General features: G+C 38.8%; 2 protein-coding genes across 2 annotated transcripts; one reads left to right on the top strand and one right to left on the bottom strand.

The window, feature by feature from the left end:
* The first annotated feature begins 5,975 nt into the window (after positions 1-5,975).
* LOC124256713 (ATP-dependent DNA helicase RecQ-like) lies at positions 5,976-9,190 on the top strand. Its single transcript, XM_046690679.1, has 4 exons — positions 5,976-6,282; positions 7,148-7,433; positions 7,812-7,833; positions 8,111-9,190. The coding sequence occupies exons 1-4, from the start codon at positions 5,976-5,978 to the stop codon at positions 8,750-8,752; spliced, it is 1,257 nt and encodes a 418-aa protein (XP_046546635.1). The 3' UTR covers positions 8,753-9,190.
* A 762-nt stretch (positions 9,191-9,952) lies between these two features.
* On the bottom strand, positions 9,953-15,629 carry LOC124256712. Its single transcript, XM_046690678.1, is given in 7 exon segments — positions 9,953-10,105; positions 11,623-11,729; positions 11,732-11,779; positions 12,010-12,257; positions 12,299-12,458; positions 12,774-12,888; positions 15,624-15,629. Coding segments are annotated over 7 exon segments (837 nt in total).
* Positions 15,630-19,155: the final 3,526 nt, after the last annotated feature.

Raw genomic sequence — 19,155 nt, 5'->3', positions numbered from 1 at the left:
GGTAGAGGTCATCAATTTTGTACACATGTACTAGGGGAGTAAGCAAATTTGTACATAAAAAAGATTATGCTTAAAATTATGGGGTGGGGGTGTGTTTAATTGATTTTGAGGCCTACCTTTAGAATACAGCACCACAAACATTAAAAATACGTCATAATACCCTTTTTCGTAATGTAATGTGATTTTGTTCGAAAGCACGTTCTCGAAACAATGCCCTATGACGCCTGCATGGCAACACGGTTGTCTGGCTCAGCGAGTGCGTATAAGCTCCGCTCACTGGTGTTTCATCTCTACGAGCTATGTCATTGCATAAGCCCAACGATGTTGAGAGTTTCCAGTAGTTGTATACCGGCTGATGCGCAATATTTTGCAAGCACCAGTTTGAAATATTTTTCTTTTTTCACTAATACGCTCATATTTATTTGTATGGCGGGCTGCTGAGGTGTTATGTTTCGTTTATTTTGTATTTTGTATTTTTTTAATTTACATATATATTTTTGTCGGTAATTTGCACCATTACATAGAAAAGTGTTTTATTAGTATTTTATTTTTCGAAGCGGCAATAATGCATTACACTAGACACGTCAGTCGTGTTTGTGCCGGTTCGGTCAATCTTGGGTCAATGCATTCTGTTTATTAGGATTACTAGTAATTCAAGAGATTGGGGTTAGGGTTAACGTTAGGGCTAGGGCTAGGACTAGGGTTAGGGTTAGGGTTGGGGACCTAATGCAATATAGTAGGTACATGTCCGGTGGTTCGGTCAATGCATTCTATTTATTAGGATTATTTCAAGGGGTTAGGGTTAGGGCTGAGGGTTTAGGGTTTAGGGTTTAGGGTTAGGGTTAGGGACCTAATCCAATATAGCAGGTACATGTCCGGTGTGAGTAGATCTACCATTTGTTGGTTTTCCTTTTTGCATTTTAATACTTTTTTCACACAAAAACGGGAAACCAAAAACGTCGAAAGTACATTATGAAATGGGTTAATGCAGAAATTTTGGGCTTATGGAAATTGGTCTGGAATTTGCACTCAAGCCTCTTTCACACGCAACATATATTTTGTAATGTATGATTCGAAGGCTAATTCACCCGAGTGCTGTCACTACACATGCTCATGTCTCCCTCGTTCCTTAGTGCGATCCACATTATCCTTACAGTGTTCCCTACATCACTTTTCTGTCACAAAATCACCGATTTATATAAAAGCGCGTCATTCATGCATGCACCTAGCCGAGAGCCGCGATGCGGTCCTATACAGTCAAGACATGACCCTGCATCACGGCCGAGAACACCACCTTCATAAATCCTATTCAGATTCTAGTGGCCGATTTCCCCTCGTATTTTCTTGAGATTTTTTAAATATATTTCCTGTGGGTTTTTGACTGAAAAGTCGATATCGATGTACTCCCAGATAATTTCCCTATACATACACGTAACTGTCATATTTTGGTGACCATACATTTAGATATTAATGGGCCTGAAACCCGCTGAGTTCTTGTTTCAACGATAGCGAGCTGACATTTTATCATGTTCTGCGCATGCGCCAAATTTCTATAGTCCGTATCGGAGGACGTTCTTCATTAGCGGTAGGCAATACTCTCTCTCGCCTCCAGTTTCGCGCGCTCGTGATTTGGGTGAATCACACTTAATGTATATTATATTTATCTGCTTTTTGTCATAATTTACAGATTTTCCTTGCAGAGAGGATTCCATTCATATCTCTACAAAAAGATATGTCCATGGGATCTAGCAGATTTATTAACATACAACGCAGTGCACAGAAGACTTAACCCCCTGGAAGCAGAGGTTTATTTTCTCTGAAGTTCTGAAAAATGAACGTTGAGCGAGAATTGCGTTAGTGATGCACTGCTTCTAGCTACGGCTATAACACAGATATGTAGAGTATTGAATTTCTTATCCGATATTTCGATGATGTAAATTTGAAGCACAAATACACAGGAGATTTGGAAAGTAGACTTTGTTAAAGGTTGTCCGCAATTTTATTATGCGTTGAAAAGCAGTAAATGTCTCCGTTTACAACGTAATGATTTCTTTATTTGGAATCTTTAATGAAACTTTGTGAGAATAAAATACTTCGTGATATCTGAACGACATAACAATATATGAAATTGATTTGTATGCTTATGTATAACTTTCTACGTTATATGTGAAAAATGGCTTGTTGACGAAAGTTGATTTTCCTCTGACGTCAAGCGACAACAGAGAGGACACACGCACGCACGCACGCACGAGAGCGCACGCACGCGCACACACACACAAACATATACACGATGAGCCAATCTGTTTCAATACAAAATCCACATTGTAACCGGATACGTTTTGGTAGTATCACAAATTATAATGAATTAGGATATCGCTCATGAGAAAGGAGGTAATAGCTAAATGGATGGTGCTATCTACCTAGAAATTAGTTCTTAGATTCCCAAACTCTCTTGATTTTGGAGATGTATTTTGACTAACGTTTCATCATTATTAACAGAGATCGAGCCTTATTTTCAAATGTAATGAAATTACTGAAAATACGACACCACATTAGTTGCATGTTGTACATATTTGGCAACGCCGGAGAAAGATGACATCTGTATGTTGTTTAGTATACATCTCACCTAATTTCCGTTCCAGGTAATCTGATGGAGATGAAGTGAGTGTGTATTGTTTTACGCCACTTTTAGCAATATTCCAGCAATATCGCGGCGAGGGACACCAGAAATGGAGGGAGTGATAAATGAATTGTTTTAGTCACGATATGGCTAAAATATTGCCGGTGTGACTATAATCTCAACTCACTCGCTCACCATTTGAATAATGTCCTGGATAGATAAACAATTGGATAGTTTACTATGTATCTTACTGTGTACAACGCGAGCACCTGTTTTGCGAAAATCAAATGTAATATTTATGCTCGAATATTATGCCCGGATCTGGCTCCTGATTGTTCATTATCATGTGGCTATTTTCTTCATAATTATACGAAGAAAGGTGAACTTAAAAATACCCTTTTGGTACGGAACTGTCAGAGGGATGCTTGCGATTGGTCAAAAGGAGGACATGTCATGGGTATTTTTTACGTTTTTTTTGGTACAGTTCTTGCAGAAATAAAGTGAACAGTTTAATATCATGTCATGGGATTATTGGCAATATATATATAGTGATTACGTCGTGTATATTATAAGCAAGAGTCATCAGAATATGACATATCCCCCGGCCCCCACATATTTGAAAGAACAAATCATTAGACAGTTACTTAAAGTCCAGCTATATTTTTTTTTAAGACTAAGTCCAAATCGTTTCCTTGGAAATCATGAGTAACATAAATGACAAAAAGGGTAAATGGCAAAAGGCACCATTTCAAAATTTGCCTAATATATCTGCCAAGTTCTTTTGAAAGATATTGAATGCTTTTCAAGTTGTGCTCCGGAAATGAAATGAAGTACGAATCGTTTCCATAGAAACCTAGAAAATAATAAATCACAAAATTCTGCAAATAGCAAAAGGCACCACTTAAGGTTCTGTTTGATATATCTACCAAGTTTTGTTGAAAAATAATGAACGGTTCTTGAGTTATGCTCCGGAAACAAAATGAATACGGCGTTGACTATATCCCCACATTATATGCCGGGGATAAGAACAAAACGAGTATATCGTTAAACGTTTGTGACAAACGTACACCTAGTGAATCATTAAACCCCTTTGTCAATAAATAGATATAATACAAATTTCATAACCAGGATAATTCCTAATAAATATCTGTGTATATACATTTAAAAATATATTAATAACTTTCCTAAAGTGAAACATTCTGTTGTTCTAATATATCCTGTAAAGTATTTTTCTTTGAGAACATACAGATCTTGTACCATTGGATAGCATATTGGAAGAACCATTCGATCCATGTAACCTCAGAACTTTATACATGGAGGGAAAAGTATGCAGATTAATCTATTCTGCAGTGTAAAGGATATTGCCTTAAAGGAAAACATAATCAATAACAATGGGGAAATGATATTTATACAGAAATATCGAAATTTACCGTCAAGAACAACGTATAAGACAAAGTTAAGATAATTCCAACAACATACTGTTCATAGAATGCTGAAACAGATAAAAACATGTTCCAATATAAAATTGTAGCATATTCTCTGTATTCTTTCTGCAATGCTGAAACTGAAAATGTCATTCATTTGTTATTTGAATGTACACAGGTAAAACTATTGAGCCACAACCTTGTAAAATAGATAGAAAATAGATCCGGTACTAAACTAAATGTAGAATAGAATCTCCTCATTTTTGGATTTAAAGAAAAATGTAATGGCGTCTGAATTTGATATACCTTGCAACAAACATTACGTCTACTCAAAACATTATCTCCATAATACTACCGAGCTAAAACACACCTCCTGAAATCTATTTCATTCAGAAAAATATATCTCATACACAGTCTGTGAATACGACAAATTTGTGACCTTGTTTTACATAACCATACTATATTGTACAGCTATGTCTACCCCGCATGTTTAACAATAATTTACAATAGATTAACTTTAAACATTCATATTGTCCAGCGAAATGTAATTTATGACTGTAATAACTAATAACATTCTAATCTTAAACTAAAGTCTGCTTGGATCGTTTTTTTAAAAACACAGAAACGAAAATTTTGAGAATACTTGAAATTCTCGGCCAGGCGTTGAACTGGAAAAATCGTGGTCCCGGAGAGTGAAAGTGACAAGATCGTGTCCCCTTAAGTGTCCTGTGCGATACGTTGTACATTAATAAATCTGCTAGATCCCATGGACATATCTTTTTGTAGAGATATGAATGGAATCCTCTCTGCAAGGAAAATCTGTAAATTATGACAAAAAGCAGATAAATATAATATACATTAAGTGTGATTCACCCAAATCACGAGCGCGCGAAACGGGAGGCGAGAGAGAGTATTGCCTACCGCTAATGAAGAACGTCCTCCGATACGGACTATAGAAATTTGGCGCATGCGCAGAACATGATAAAATGTCAGCTCGCTATCGTTGAAACAAGAACTCAACGGGTTTCAGGCCCATTAATATCTAAATGTATGATCACCAAAATATGACAGTTACGTGTATGTATAGGGAAATTATCTGGGAGTACATCGATATCGACTTTTCAGTCAAAAACCCACAGGAAATATATTTAAAAAATCTCAAGAAAATACGAGGGGAAATCGGCCACTAGAATCTGAATAGGATTTATGAAGGTGGTGTTCTCGGCCGTGATGCAGGGTCATGTCTTGACTGTATAGGACCGCATCGCGGCTCTCGGCTAGCATGCACCGTGAAATCTACGTCTGACGCCCGACGTCAACAACCCTTTTCAGTTTGAGGCATATCGGCTCATTCCATGCCACACGTTAATTTGTAGATTACGGAATGGGACGAGTGTGCCAAATGGCATCGGATCCATTTGGCAATTGTCCGGAGAATAAAATCACGAGACACCAAGTCTACCCGTGGCATTCGTAATTGTCCGTGACCTATTCGATTCTTTCCGTTCACTTCCGTGACGTCACAGGAATGACTTGATACATTTGCACATTGTGCAACAGTGTGGACGTAGCTCAGTCGGTTAGCTGTCGATCTAACAATCCGAAGGTCGCTGGTTCGCGTCCGACGGGTTCTCACAAACTGGTTGCCATTCGTAACTACTCGCCTCTTTCCGTGACCTACAAGAAGGCTCGTACCCCTATCGTACGCCATGTTTGCCAAGAATCGTGGAAAACCAATCAAATCGCGCGTAGTAACATGTGAAAAGGCGTCAAAAAGTTTCTTTGCGCTTATCGGTTTTCATTATTATTTCAGTGATTATAAAATTATTTAGTGACGTATATTTGTTAACGGCATAAGAAACCTACTTACAGTGATTTTTGGGATGTAATATAAATTAATTAGCGTATGACATTGTTAACGCATTCGAAGCATGGCTACACCGCCAAACTTTGAGACTTCGCTCAATAATGCAAAGCACCAATTAAACATTAACTTTGAGCTAAAGGATCAGCAGCTTTCAACATTGAGACATCTTTACGAAGGGAATGACTGTATAGCTGTTTTGCCTACGGGATATGGCAAAAGTGCTGTATTTCAACTTTTACCATGGCTGCTGCAAAAGGACCTGTCAGTTCCAGGGATGGTCATCGTTGTGTGTCCACTTAATTCCTTGATGCAGGACCAGGTCATGTCATTGTGTGACCGAGGGATCAAAGCCTGTTTCCTTAATTCACAAGGTACGCGTTTTTTTTATTTTATTTAGATGGTAAATTACAATTCAGACTGTTACCTCCACCTGATGACTGTGCATAGACTTCGCATGTTTTCATAATAAACACTTTCTCATCCATACCGAGTATAGATCTATTCTAGCACCATGGAAGTTTTGTTAATTCAGATGAATAAGACCTCAAACCAAAAAAAATGATATCTGTAATATGCAATTTACTAGAGTTTCTCAAACAATTATGTACTCCTACCCTTTAAGATGAGGTAGAAGACAATGAGCCATGGCTACAAATATTTAGACACATTAAGAATCTTATTAACATTTAAGTTAACATTGATCTACAGTATGTCTTTAAAGGTTTAGTAAAAAGAGAACCCCATGTTAAGTCAATATAAAATGACAACTTTTCATCATCTCAGTCTTTAGTCAACTTGTACTATTACTTGCACCAATATGGGAAATAATCTGAACTATTTGCACATCAGCTTCTTTGTGCATTTATAAGGTGAGAATGACCTTAAACATGTTAAAAGATCTAACACATATACTTAAACATGTACTTTTCCAGTGTCAACTTTGGCACTGTCAGCTATTCAGAGTAATGAATTTTATTTGTTAGAAAACTATCTAAAATATATTGTTGAACTGGAAACTGAAGCTGCTTTCATATCAATTTGGAAAAGAATGAAGCAAGAATTTGGAATCACCATGCAATGTATAAATAACATGTATGTGAGTCAAATCTGGCTTTTAACTGTATGTACGTAGTTAGTGTTTGTCTGCTAAATACTTCAACATATATACAAGTAATAACATGAAGTAACCAAGCCATTTTACTCCTAAGTATTGACATGATGATGCTGTATTCACAGATACTGCTGGCAAGACATACAAGATGATCTCACGCCAGATTGATGTGGAGACGCTAGAAGAAGAGGAGGACAATGATCAAGACGAAGTTGATGCAACTGAAAATGACATTCATGCACCAACTTATGTCAAGATGAAAGAACTGCAGCAGGGACAATTCAACATCATCTATGCTCATCCAGAGACTCTTCTTAACAACAAGACAGTTGGACGTCTACTCAGATCTCCACTTTTCCAAGAAAAAGTCTGTGCTGTTGTTGTTGATGAAGTGCACATGATATCCGAATGGTGAGCATGAACAGGAAAAATTCAGGCTTGTATCGATCAGGAAGAATTGTATGTTGAGCATGGTCGAAATACAAACCATCACTTGATACTGAGTTAGCATGTAAAAAATATTTTACATGCTAAAGTACATTGGGGTGGTGGGGTAGCCTAGTGTTAAAGCATTCGCTACTCATGCTGAACACCCAGGTTCGATTCCCAACATGGGTACAGTGTGTGAAGCCAATTTCTGGTGTCCCTGCAGTGATTTTGCTGAAATAGTGCTAAACATAGCATAAAATTAAACTCACTCACTGATTTAACTACATCGTTATTCCAAATGAATTATCTAAACATCTTTTGTATCCATTCTATATCAGTATGAGCACTTTTGACTGGCAGTGAATTCTTGGCAGTGGTTGATGTATAGAAGGAAATTTACCAGTCCCAACATTAATACAATGTATGTAGGACATGCATTATTTCTGTATGTCATTTTAATATAAGCATGAACATAATGTATGTTTTGGAAGAAATATCCAACCATATTATTAGTTTTTATCTGAACATTACTTGCTTTGATGAAACATGATTCACCTGAATGTTCGCAACCACGTATTATGTGAAAGATAAGTTATACAAAGTTTAGACTATTACAAGTAAGATTGTGATAGTTGTTATATCTGAACCTATTTTTTCAGATTCAAACTCGTCTGCCAAATATCAGGAAACAAGAAAAATTAGACAACCTAATTCGACCACTTGCTGAAGACCTGTGCGATCGGCTGGCTGAGTTCCCCTTTACAGTTGTTTACATCAACAATGATGAGGAACTGGGATATTGCTATCAGTACGTAGCAAGACATCTAAAGGAAAAGGCATACATTCCTAAAGAATCACCAATTCCAGAAAACCGAATTTTTGCTCAGTACCACAAGGTATACACAGATGAAATGAAAACACACATTGTGTCTGAACTGAGGAAATACAAACCAAAAATTAGCTTGGTGCTGGCCACTGTTGCCTTAGGCATGGGTCTGAATGCACCTAGCATACGACGTGTAATCCATTTTCAACCCCCTACAACCCTTGTAAAGTATTTCCAGGAAATAGGTCGGGCAGAACGAGACGGCAAAAAGTCCAGTGCCCTACTATTTTACAACAAGAATGACATTGCAAAGAATCGTGAGGATATGTCAGAGGCAATGATCAAGTACTGCACAAACAGGACCACTTGCTTGAGGTTACAGCTTGTTTCATATTTTGGTTTCGATTCAGTCATGTTTTCGGATAACCCAGCTGATTGCTGCATTAACTGCAGGACAACTAAGACAGGAATGTGAAATTTGTTATTATATAACTTGACTGGGTGTTCTACTACACAAAACGGGTATGGCCTCAGAAATGTAATGTAGAGGTACCTGCGGATTCTGTAAAAAGGGGCTGCTTACACTAACCATGCTGACAGTGATGAATCTACCTGTGAGTTCCAAGTATTGTTCGCAACTAAATTTAGAAGGGTGCATTATTATACTTCGTCAGGCATCCAATGGAACACTTATTTACTGAATAATTGCCTAGACATAATGGGAAGTGACTCAGGATCTGAGATAGAGGACTCGGTGGCTTAAAGTCCATAGGACCCAGCATGAATAACTATCGCTGAATTTGTTCTAACTTAAATATAGTTATCTTCAGCCCATCATTGTCATTATTTTGTGGTATAGGCTTATCAAACTTACTATATACAGAACCAATCATATTACAAATAAGTGTTTCAACAAATGTCAGGGACTAGAAAATATATATTTCCATCAAAATGCTCTGTCAAACGATCGATGAATATTTCAATACTATAGTTTTGCATGAAAGTAATTGCAACCAGATTTGTATATCACATTGAAAATTTTCCCAATCTAAGATCCTTTTAGGTGAGGTTATATAAGGACACTGTGCAAAAAAGCTAATCTTGTGCCTTACACTTTACCGGTTTTATGATATATATATATATAAATATGGGGTTGCAATTACTTTCATGACAAATTACATGTCAACCCACAGTAGTATCAATTGTTTTCTCTTAACATATGTACATGTCACATGATCATAATGAATGATGGAGATTGTCTCAAAGTCCAAGAATTAAAATTTTTATACTTATTATCGTTACTTATTATGGTTGTCATGCTTTTCTGTTATCATAACTATTTACATTGAAATAACAACATTGAAAACGTTAATCATACAAATATTGTCACCTGTCCTTTAATCCTGACCAATGTGATAACACAGTACAGTCCTTGCCCTGTATATCACTAAAAACTGTATGCACAAAGAATATTTAAGGTTCTAATGTTACACACAAATAAAGTAAAGCTTGATTTCACTGGCACAGTCACTTGGATCATTAAGTGGCTTTACTTTCACAAACTACAAGTTTGAGTAAACCTGTTCACAGGGAATCTAAGAATATGGTGGGAACTGTGATAGTGTCTAAGTTTCATTCCCTTATTTACAGTCAGTTTTCCTCCACTTCATCATCATCAGGCAGAAAGACAACTCCCCCTTTTCAGATGGTCCACATTAGTCTGGATGCTGTTTCTCATCTGTTGCACGTTGAAGGAAAATGGGGACTGGCTAATTCCTTGGAAACCTTTCAGTTGCCTACCAGGAGTAACTTTCCATGGGTTACTGGCCTGCAGGACAGACAGTATCTCCTTGATGTCATCCGAAGATGATCTCTGTCTGTGACTTGTGTGATAGTCAGCAGATTTTGTCATTGAGACGTTATCATTGATGCTTTCAACAACTGGAGCAACTTTAGATATCTTAACAATTGACCTCTCTGTCTTTTTGGCACCAAGACCTTTTATCAGACTTTTTAACACCAGGACCTGATTTTCCTTTTGCATATCCGCTGCTTTGTTGTGGCCCTGTCTGCCAGTAGGAACTCGGGCCATAAATCAATGCATTTTGTTTATGGTGTATAGCCTGATTGGTGTTAAGTTCAAATTGCATGTGGTCAGTGATAGCAGCTGTGTATTGAATACTGTCATTAGCAGACAGGCAGGCAGACACACAGGTGTCAATAAAACAAGACATTGAGTTTTGTCTGTGACAACGACATATCTATATCACAGTTAGAAATTCTGTCAACGCTAAATAATGACATTGCTTTTAAGTATCGATCTGAGAAAGTGTCTCGGTAAGGAGAACGTGTGGTGAAATAGACAAATGAAATTATATAAACAGTTAATTTACTGTCATAACATATAAAAAGCTCGCGCCTGTGAGATATCAACAAAACATTAGGAAAATAGCTCACACCAAAGCCTTCACCGAGTATTCACCCGACAACCCGCTTCCAAGCTGCGCGAACCTATTTACTTGCGCACGTGCTATGAGCGCAGCCCAGCTGTTGAAACCCGTTTTCCCCAGAAAAGTCTGGGGAAAATTAGTGAAACGTTTGAACTCCGATTTGCGCGGGGTTTTTTTCATCGCGTTATTTTTCAACTTTATAAGTTGAATTTGCATTTTTGACGATTTGTTTCGGTATGTCCATACCGAAAGGTATCAGAATCTGCAAAGTTGTGTTTTACGTTGCATGTGACCTTTAAACCGCACTTTGACTTTCCCATTAACATTTGATCGTTGAATGACTAATTTCAAATGTCCAAGCGTGCCCTTGTCCATTCCCTTGTCCAGCTTGAGAAACTTTCATAATTTCTGCAAATATTTCCAAAGAAACTTTCATGAAAGTCATTGTAACATATGTTATATCTGCTATTACACTTTGTGTAATAAAGTACAGATTGTAGTACTAATGTGTGGCTGAGTGCCATCCGGGATTCGAACCCGGACCCTCAGAGTAAGGCACCTAATCGCCAGCACACAAAGTCAGCCAACAAAAGCACCAGAATCTGTACTTTACAAGGCAAATTCAATCCCAAATATATGATCCATTTAATCACTTTGTAAATGTGTATTCATAAGTCATCGAAAAGTTGGCTTGATACATATAAGGCACTTACACTCATTTGGCATAGTCGACATTGTTCGAGATGTTACTTTAGAATTTAAGCACATTCAAGAACCTTCTAGGCTCAATTCACAAGTATCTGGAAGTTTTTTTTGCATTTGATTCCCACTAACCCCCATAACTTTTGGCTACTTAAGAATAAGGGCTACATACTTTTGACAATATCAGCCATACCTCAAGGAAATCTTGAAGGGTGTGGAACATTTCCACAATGACTGGCTCAAGCTGATCAAATCCTGACTGCACAGTATGTGTCCCTTCCCTCAAGGCTTTTGCTCCTTGGTCAGTTGGTCGCCACCAACCGGAATTCGAAGTGTTTCAAGATCTGAGCCTAAAATGAATTATTATTGTTTAGATACATATCAAAGGAAAACCGTGCAACAACGACAAACTCTTATATGTAAGCTTATGATAATGAATACAAACATTAGGTAATATTTCATAGCTGTATTGACAATGATTTACATAATCCCACAAATGTTACTGTTCTATATATATATATATATATATATGCATAGATGCAATGATTTACCAAATCTTTAAGAAACGTGAAACATTGACCTCTGCCTGCTTTGGCATACCACTGGTTGATGTGTTTGACGTAGGCATCCATTATGTCGATACAGTCCGAGTATGATGCCTCATTTTTCAAAATAATTGGCAACAAGAAAATGGATGAAGCCTTTGACATCTCGACTTGTCTACCATGTGGTACATGTGTTGGAATGAGGCTTTTCATCCAGCTGAATGAACTAACATGCTCTACCAATTTCCTTGCCAGTTAGATCTTTAAATTTTCTTTATAGTTTCTGATTTCTTCACAAGTTGGCAGGAAATCATCTGCACCCACTGATTCCATTTCCTTCTGAGGAGCTTGCGTGAAGTATCAATCCTGTCCGCAACAAAGTCGGAAGCAAAGAAATGATAGTCTTTACTCTTGTTTGTCATTCGAACATCGTTCGTTGTTACTCTCAGATCTAGATTGTCACCATTTAGCTTCCCATCCAAACCTGTACAAGTAAATTACATATCAGTTTAAACACACAATTTTTCTTGAAGCAAACCCAAACTTTTCATTCCTGATTATTATTATATCCTATAACGCATGACAGTACAGATATTTATAACAGTTGTTGCACAACTGGTCACCTTAGAAGTTATACATTCACAATGTACATATTGTATTACACAGATTATTTGAACATGAACATGTGTTTCACAAAATCTTTATGCCATGGCATCTAGACCTTTGGGAAGGATTTACTGGCTTACTGCTTGATTCTACAAGTACCTCCACTGAAATTAATTGTCAATATCAAGATAACCTGAAGAAACTGCCTGTATGATGTTATCTTCACAGTGGGCTGCATAACTGTCCAGCAGCTGGTCCTTGGTCTTGTCCGATAATGTCACATGGATCTTGTTCAGAACTGAGAGAAGCTGAAATATTTATCATAAGATTTAGCTTAATACGAAACTTGGTTTGAACAACACATTTTCGAAAGAGATGAAGGAAACATTATTAAATAACACATAAATATACTGGTTAAATTGGAATTTATTCATAAAATAAACATTTATTTACCAATACATGTCAGATACATTTTTAAAAAGATCACTTACTTGATATATCAGGATACCATCTTCAGTTTAGTGGTCAGCCATGCTTGAATTTAAACGAAGAACGGGAAACAAATGAACGAGTACCAAATACTTTAAACATATCAAATCTATGGTGGTGTAAACTGTGTAACCAAACATAAGAAACAACCCTGATGACTTTATCTCAAATAAACTTCATCAAGGTTATATAAAGTCTGAAAGTATATCTAGCTTATTTGGTAAATTTATTCAGTACATCATGAAAGTCAATACCAAAGATGTTTTGTCAGCAGAGATTTCCAAAGTGAAGGAAATCATTGTTTTGTTTTCATGAAAAACAACCCCACCATAAATAACAATGAACAGCATGCAGGCATGCATGGAACTTGGAACAGCATTCAAATGAAAGTGGAACAAAACCATTATTTAAATCTATATGTTGATGGTTCATATATTCCATGGTATTATTATCAATGTCATATTACCATTTCATAATATTAGCGTTCACTTATCCAACACACCACTTCGACCCTAACTTTGCCTAGACGGGTGGTAGAATAGGCCCGATTCTACCAATCGGCTGGTCACGCCTTGCCCTGTGCATGGAATGTCTATACAAAACGTGGTATTACATAACACTTTTGGACAAGTCCAAAATGTTAACAAATATTCTACGAAACAAATTAGCCTCGCAGACCCATGCACAGAAGGCGGTGGCTCATGGGCCAATCTGGTGATGCTGACCTCCGATTTCAGTACGTCTCCAATTGATTGTCATGGACAGAACCATCCTGACCTTTAATCTGGTAGGCAGCTACAGCATTTCATGTCAAATTCACTGGAGTATAACATCCCCTTATCCCTGGTCTTTGCAGCTTGGAGATCCGCTGCAATATAAGATCATCCTTGTTGACACTCCACGGTGGGTGGGGAGAGGGGATGCCAAACCACATTACTAACGACATGGCTTCCCAATACCCCGGTTCAAAACGAAGACACATGGACACTGACAACTCCTCGTCTGACGAGAGTATGCCCCTCCGAAACAACAATCCTTGAATCTCCTCAAAATACAAGAATTCGTCAATATCAAGGTCGCTGTCTCAGCACACAAAACACTTAACTCGTGTAGAGGCATTGTATGGGACAGAGCTCGATGCCTGTCTGACATGACTGAAGAACAAATTGTCAAGGAACTCTCTCAGCAATCCGTCACAGCCGTAAAACGATTCACCTTCAAAAAGGACGGTGTTGTTCAACCAACGAACACCTATCTCTTCACGTACGCGCGAGCAAACATTCCTGACTCGATTAGAGCTGGTTATTGTAGCATTGGTGTGGAGGTGTATGTCTCCAATCCACTCCGGTGCTAAAACTGCCAAAAGTTTGGACATGGATCCAAGTCCTGTCGTTCCTCTGCTGTTTGTTACCGCTGTGGTGACAAGCATGAAGGCAACGACTGTACTAAGGAAGTGAAGTGCACAAACTGCGGTGGTAACCATATGGCCTCATCCAAGTTCTTCCCAGTATGGCAACACGAATCCGAAATACTAAAGATCAAGCACAAAGAAAATATCTCGTTTCACGACGCAAAGAAGAGGGTTGCAAGTCTAACTGCAGCCCCTTCAACCATCACCTACTCTTCTGCTGTCTCCCGTCCTACCATCACTACTGCAACCATCTCATGTCAGACCGACCTGACATGGATCACGTCTTCTCAGCCAACTGAACTCAACACAACTCAACCTATTCAGCCACTCCATCTCCAACGCCAAAAGTCAAAACTTCTGAATCACAAACACTAGAACAAATGCCAAAACCAGAAACAGAAACTGCGCGCAGAAAAAGGGAAAGAAAGAGGCTAGAGAGACTAAAACAACTCGAACAAGTGCCAAACACAAAACCAAAGGCCACCTCTCCCTCAGAGGTCCCCATCGAGGTCCATAACTCCTTTGGCCCTCTGGATATGGAGGTAACTCCAACTCCACCAGACACAAATAGGAGTTCATCAAACGCTTTCTCACGTTCACGTGACATGTCACCAGTGGAAGCACCATGAATCCACAAAACATGATCCAATGGAATTGCAGAGGACTTAAGAATAATTATAATGAATTACAGTTATTGATTCAAGACTTCAAACCATCCGCGTTTTGTCTTCAAGAAACCTACCTAAAAAAGGACCGATAAATTTGACATCTGTCGGTACAGTTCCTACCACTCCTTTTCTCCTCCCGGTGTAAAAGCTACAGGAGGCACTTCTATCCTGGTGAGGCAGGGCATCCTCCATAGCCCTGTTCCACTTAAAACCAACCTGCAAACTGTTGCTGTCCGCATGACTCTGAACATAGGGTTTACACTATGTTCCCTCTATCTCCCTCCCACCTCAACTGTACGCCTATCAGATCTTCAGAACTTCTATGATCAACTCCCGAAGCCTACATAATCATGGGCGACTGCAACGGCCATAACCCCCTATGGGGGAGTACTGATACAAATAGTAAGGAGAGGTACTTGAAGAGTTTCTCTCAAATAATGAAATATGTATCTTCAACGAGGGATCAAACACCTACCTCCATCCTGCCACTGGATCATACTCTGCTCTCGATCTATCACTTACAGATCCTAATCTTTTAAATGAGTTCGAATGGTCGGTCCATGACGACCTTTGTGGAAGCGAACACTTCCCAACCATTCTTACTCCTGTCAACCCCACGGATGAACCACCATCAACAAGATGGAATTTTACTAAGGCCAATTGGCCTTTATTCCAAACCCTATGTTCAAAAAAACTTAAGCCGGACAACTTCAGTAATGTTCCTGACCCCATGGAACTATTTTCAGACGTCCTAAATGCCATCGGAGACAAAAGTATTCCTAAGTCCTCTGCAAACCCGCACATACGCAAACCATGGTTTGATACAAACTACAAACAAGCTAGGAAAAATAGGAAGAAGGCGGAAAAATATTTCCGACAACATCCTAGAGTGCATAACCTGAATGCTGTTAAAATGACAAATGCCAGGGCAAAACGTACCTTCAAACAAACTAAGCGCTCATGGAGGAAATATGTGTCCAAAATCAACTCCCGCACACCCATGTCCAAGGTGTGGAACATGATTCAAAAGATCAAGGGCAAAGGGTCAAAATCAGGAGTTCACCACCTGAAAGATGGTGACTCCCTTCTAACAAATAAATCTGAAATTGCAAACAAACTTGGCGAAACTTTGGCAAACCACTCCTCCTCATCAAATTATAACCCTCAGCTCCACAAATATCAAACCCAACAAGAAAAGAAATCAGTCAATTTTAACTCTGATAATGGGGAGGATTACACTGAAACGTTTTCCTCCATGATTTACGTACTGCCCTAGGACAGGCTCACGACACTGCGGCAGGAGCGGATGAAATCCATTATCAGCTTCTGAAACACCTCCCTGACATAGGCTTGGAAACACTCCTAAATATATTTGATGACATCTGGACATCCGGACACTTCCCCGCTTCGTGGCACAATGCCATCATCATCCCTATACCAAAACCCGGTCGTGACCATACTGATCTCTCAAAGTACCTTTCTATATCACTAACTAGCTGCGTTTGCAAAACCATGGAGCGCATTGTCAACAATCCATTAATCTGGTACTTGGAGACCAATAACCTCCTCAGTGACCTCGGTTTCTAAATAACAGACAATTCCAAGTTCGGGAGGGTTCCACACTGTCTGACTACTTCCACCAAGATCAGGGCGTCCCCCCAAGGCAGCATCCTGTCTGTCACACTTTTTAGGATCAAAATTAACAGCCTCACTAACGTTCTGAACAGTTGCGTTGATGGGTCCCTTTTCGTCGATGACTTCAATATTTCATGTCGTGGTAAGAACATGCACGCAATAGAAAGGCAGCTACAACTCTGCTTTAACAAAATCCAAAAATGGGCCAATGAAAATGGTTCTAGGTTTTCAAAATCCAAAACGCAAAACGAATTGTATGCACTTTTGTCGTAAATACAAACCACACAAGGATCCAGACCTAACTTTAGATGGTACTCCCATCAAGGTAGTAGAACAGGCCAAATTCCTTGGACTCATATTCGACCGCCACCTGACATTCTTACCACACATAAAATATTTGAAAACAAAGTCCTTGAAGGCTTTAGACTTGCTAAAAGTAGTCTCAAATACAGAGTGGGGAGGGGATCAGACCACCCTCCTTCACTTGTACAGATCATTAGTCCGCAGTAAACTAGATTATGGCTCCATTGTCTACGGTGGAGCCTGCAAAAGCAATTTAGAAAAATTAGACTCTATCCACCACCAAGGACTGAGGCTCTGCCTGGGAGCTTTTAGGACCTCTCCGGTAGACAACTGTGTTTTCAACCCGCTCTATGAAAACTTATTTCCTAAACTGCCAAGCCTGGTTCCACCACTTGGAATCAGGATCAAACCACACATATCTGCAGCTAAAATTGATCTCAACATCATTGCACTTTACCGACTTCTGTCCTCACCACCATGGCAAATGGTGAAACCACAGGTCGATCTTACACTCACCAAACTCAAAAAGTCTGAAACAAATCCCTTGGTGTTCCAACAGGAATACAACCAGTTACGTTCGAAGTATAACACTCACAGATCCATCTTCACAGACGGATCCAAGGACGATGGCCAAGTTGCCAGCGCTACAGTCATTGGAGCCAAGACTGTCTCGTCTAGGATCCTCGACAACAGTTCCATTTTCACCGCTGAAGCCAAAGCTATCTTCTCAGCTCTGACCTACATTCAACAGCAAAATCAGTCCAAAAACTTCATCGTATTTACAGATTCATTATCCTGCCTTCAAGCACTTCTAAACGTGACTTCAAGTCACCCAATCATCCTGGACATATTAGAACTGTACAACGACCTTTCTACTGGCCAATATGACATCATCCTCTGCTGGTTGCCGGGTCACGTCGGCATAGCAGGTAACACTAAGGCCGATGCTGCAGCAAAAGCAGCTCTTGAAAAGCCCCTATCTCCACGCTAATCCCGTACAGTGATTTCAAACCCACTATTTAAAGCTATACTCGGGACTTGATGCAAAAAAGGTGGGACACTCAAGTAGGAAGAAACAAACTCCGTGAATTGAAGCCAACAATCGGTTATACTTACTTGGGTTGCCAGTCAAGAAGTGATGAAGTAATTTTACGATGATGTCGTATTGGCCACAGTCGGTTTACACATGACTATCTGCTAAAAACGGATGGGGATGGACCCCCCATATGTCTCTCCTGCGATGAGGCTCTCACCGTCAAGCATATTCTGCTTGACTGTGTGGATTTTACATCTGCAAGGGACTCGCATTATCACGCAACCAATCTCAAAGATCTGTTCTCCAGCGTGAGCGCTCATCTGATACTAAACTACCTGAGGGAAGTCGATCTATATCATAAAATGTAACTGTGTAATGTCAATAACGAATGTACCTGCTTTTCAATTTAGTGCTATGACATTCTCTGTTCTAAAATGACAACGTAATGAATGTATGTCTTTGAAACCACTTTGTACTTACAATGTATATTAATGCAGACTTGTTCTCGTCACTATATGGCTGGAATAATGCCGATGTGACGTAAAACCCAACTCAACTCAACTCTTTAATGTTCAAATTTAAAAGTGTTTATTGTGTATAGATTAGAAAGTTAAATCAGTGAGAAACATCATATAAATTTCAAGAAATTAAAACAAATTTAAGTTGAATGAATGCTAAAGATTAATAGTAATACGTTAGGATTTTAAATATATATATATATTTAAAAATAACAACATACTAAAAATCAATTTCAAGTTTTTTGTTTCAAAAGATAAAGAACAGAAGCTCCTTTAACATGCTTCAAAAGAGCTTGTAAATAAAACAAAACTCAAAACGTTATTTAAATAAAGGTACCATGTTATCTGCATGATATCTGATGGCTGTGGTCGTAAATAGTCTCTGAACAGCTGACACTCTATTGTTGTTTGAGTGGAGTATCATACCATAGATGGTAGCAATGGTAGAAATCTTCGAGGAAAGAGTTATCTTGTCACCTAGTGCAGAATGCAGAATGGAAAAGAGAAAAGGGGAC

The sequence above is a fragment of the Haliotis rubra genome, unplaced genomic scaffold (genome assembly GCF_003918875.1).
Source record: "Haliotis rubra isolate DU_JTF1 unplaced genomic scaffold, ASM391887v1 Scf636, whole genome shotgun sequence".
In the NCBI taxonomy this organism is placed as follows: Eukaryota; Metazoa; Mollusca; class Gastropoda; order Lepetellida; family Haliotidae; genus Haliotis; species Haliotis rubra.
Note: the sequence above shows the minus strand (reverse complement) of the source record. Positions and strands in the feature narration are given on the sequence as shown.

What these genes read in the sequence shown, in the direction of transcription:
- LOC124256713 (XM_046690679.1), top strand. Translation starts at nt 5,976, where the DNA reads ATGGCTACACCGCCAAACTTTGAGACTTCGCTCAATAATGCAAAGCAC. An exon ending in GTGCACATGATATCCGAATG is followed by an intron (nt 7,434 to 7,811) that starts GTGAGCATGAAC and finishes TTTGACTGGCAG; the next exon opens with TGAATTCTTGGCAGTGGTTG. An exon ending in AATTCTTGGCAGTGGTTGAT is followed by an intron (nt 7,834 to 8,110) that starts GTATAGAAGGAA and finishes CTATTTTTTCAG; the next exon opens with ATTCAAACTCGTCTGCCAAA.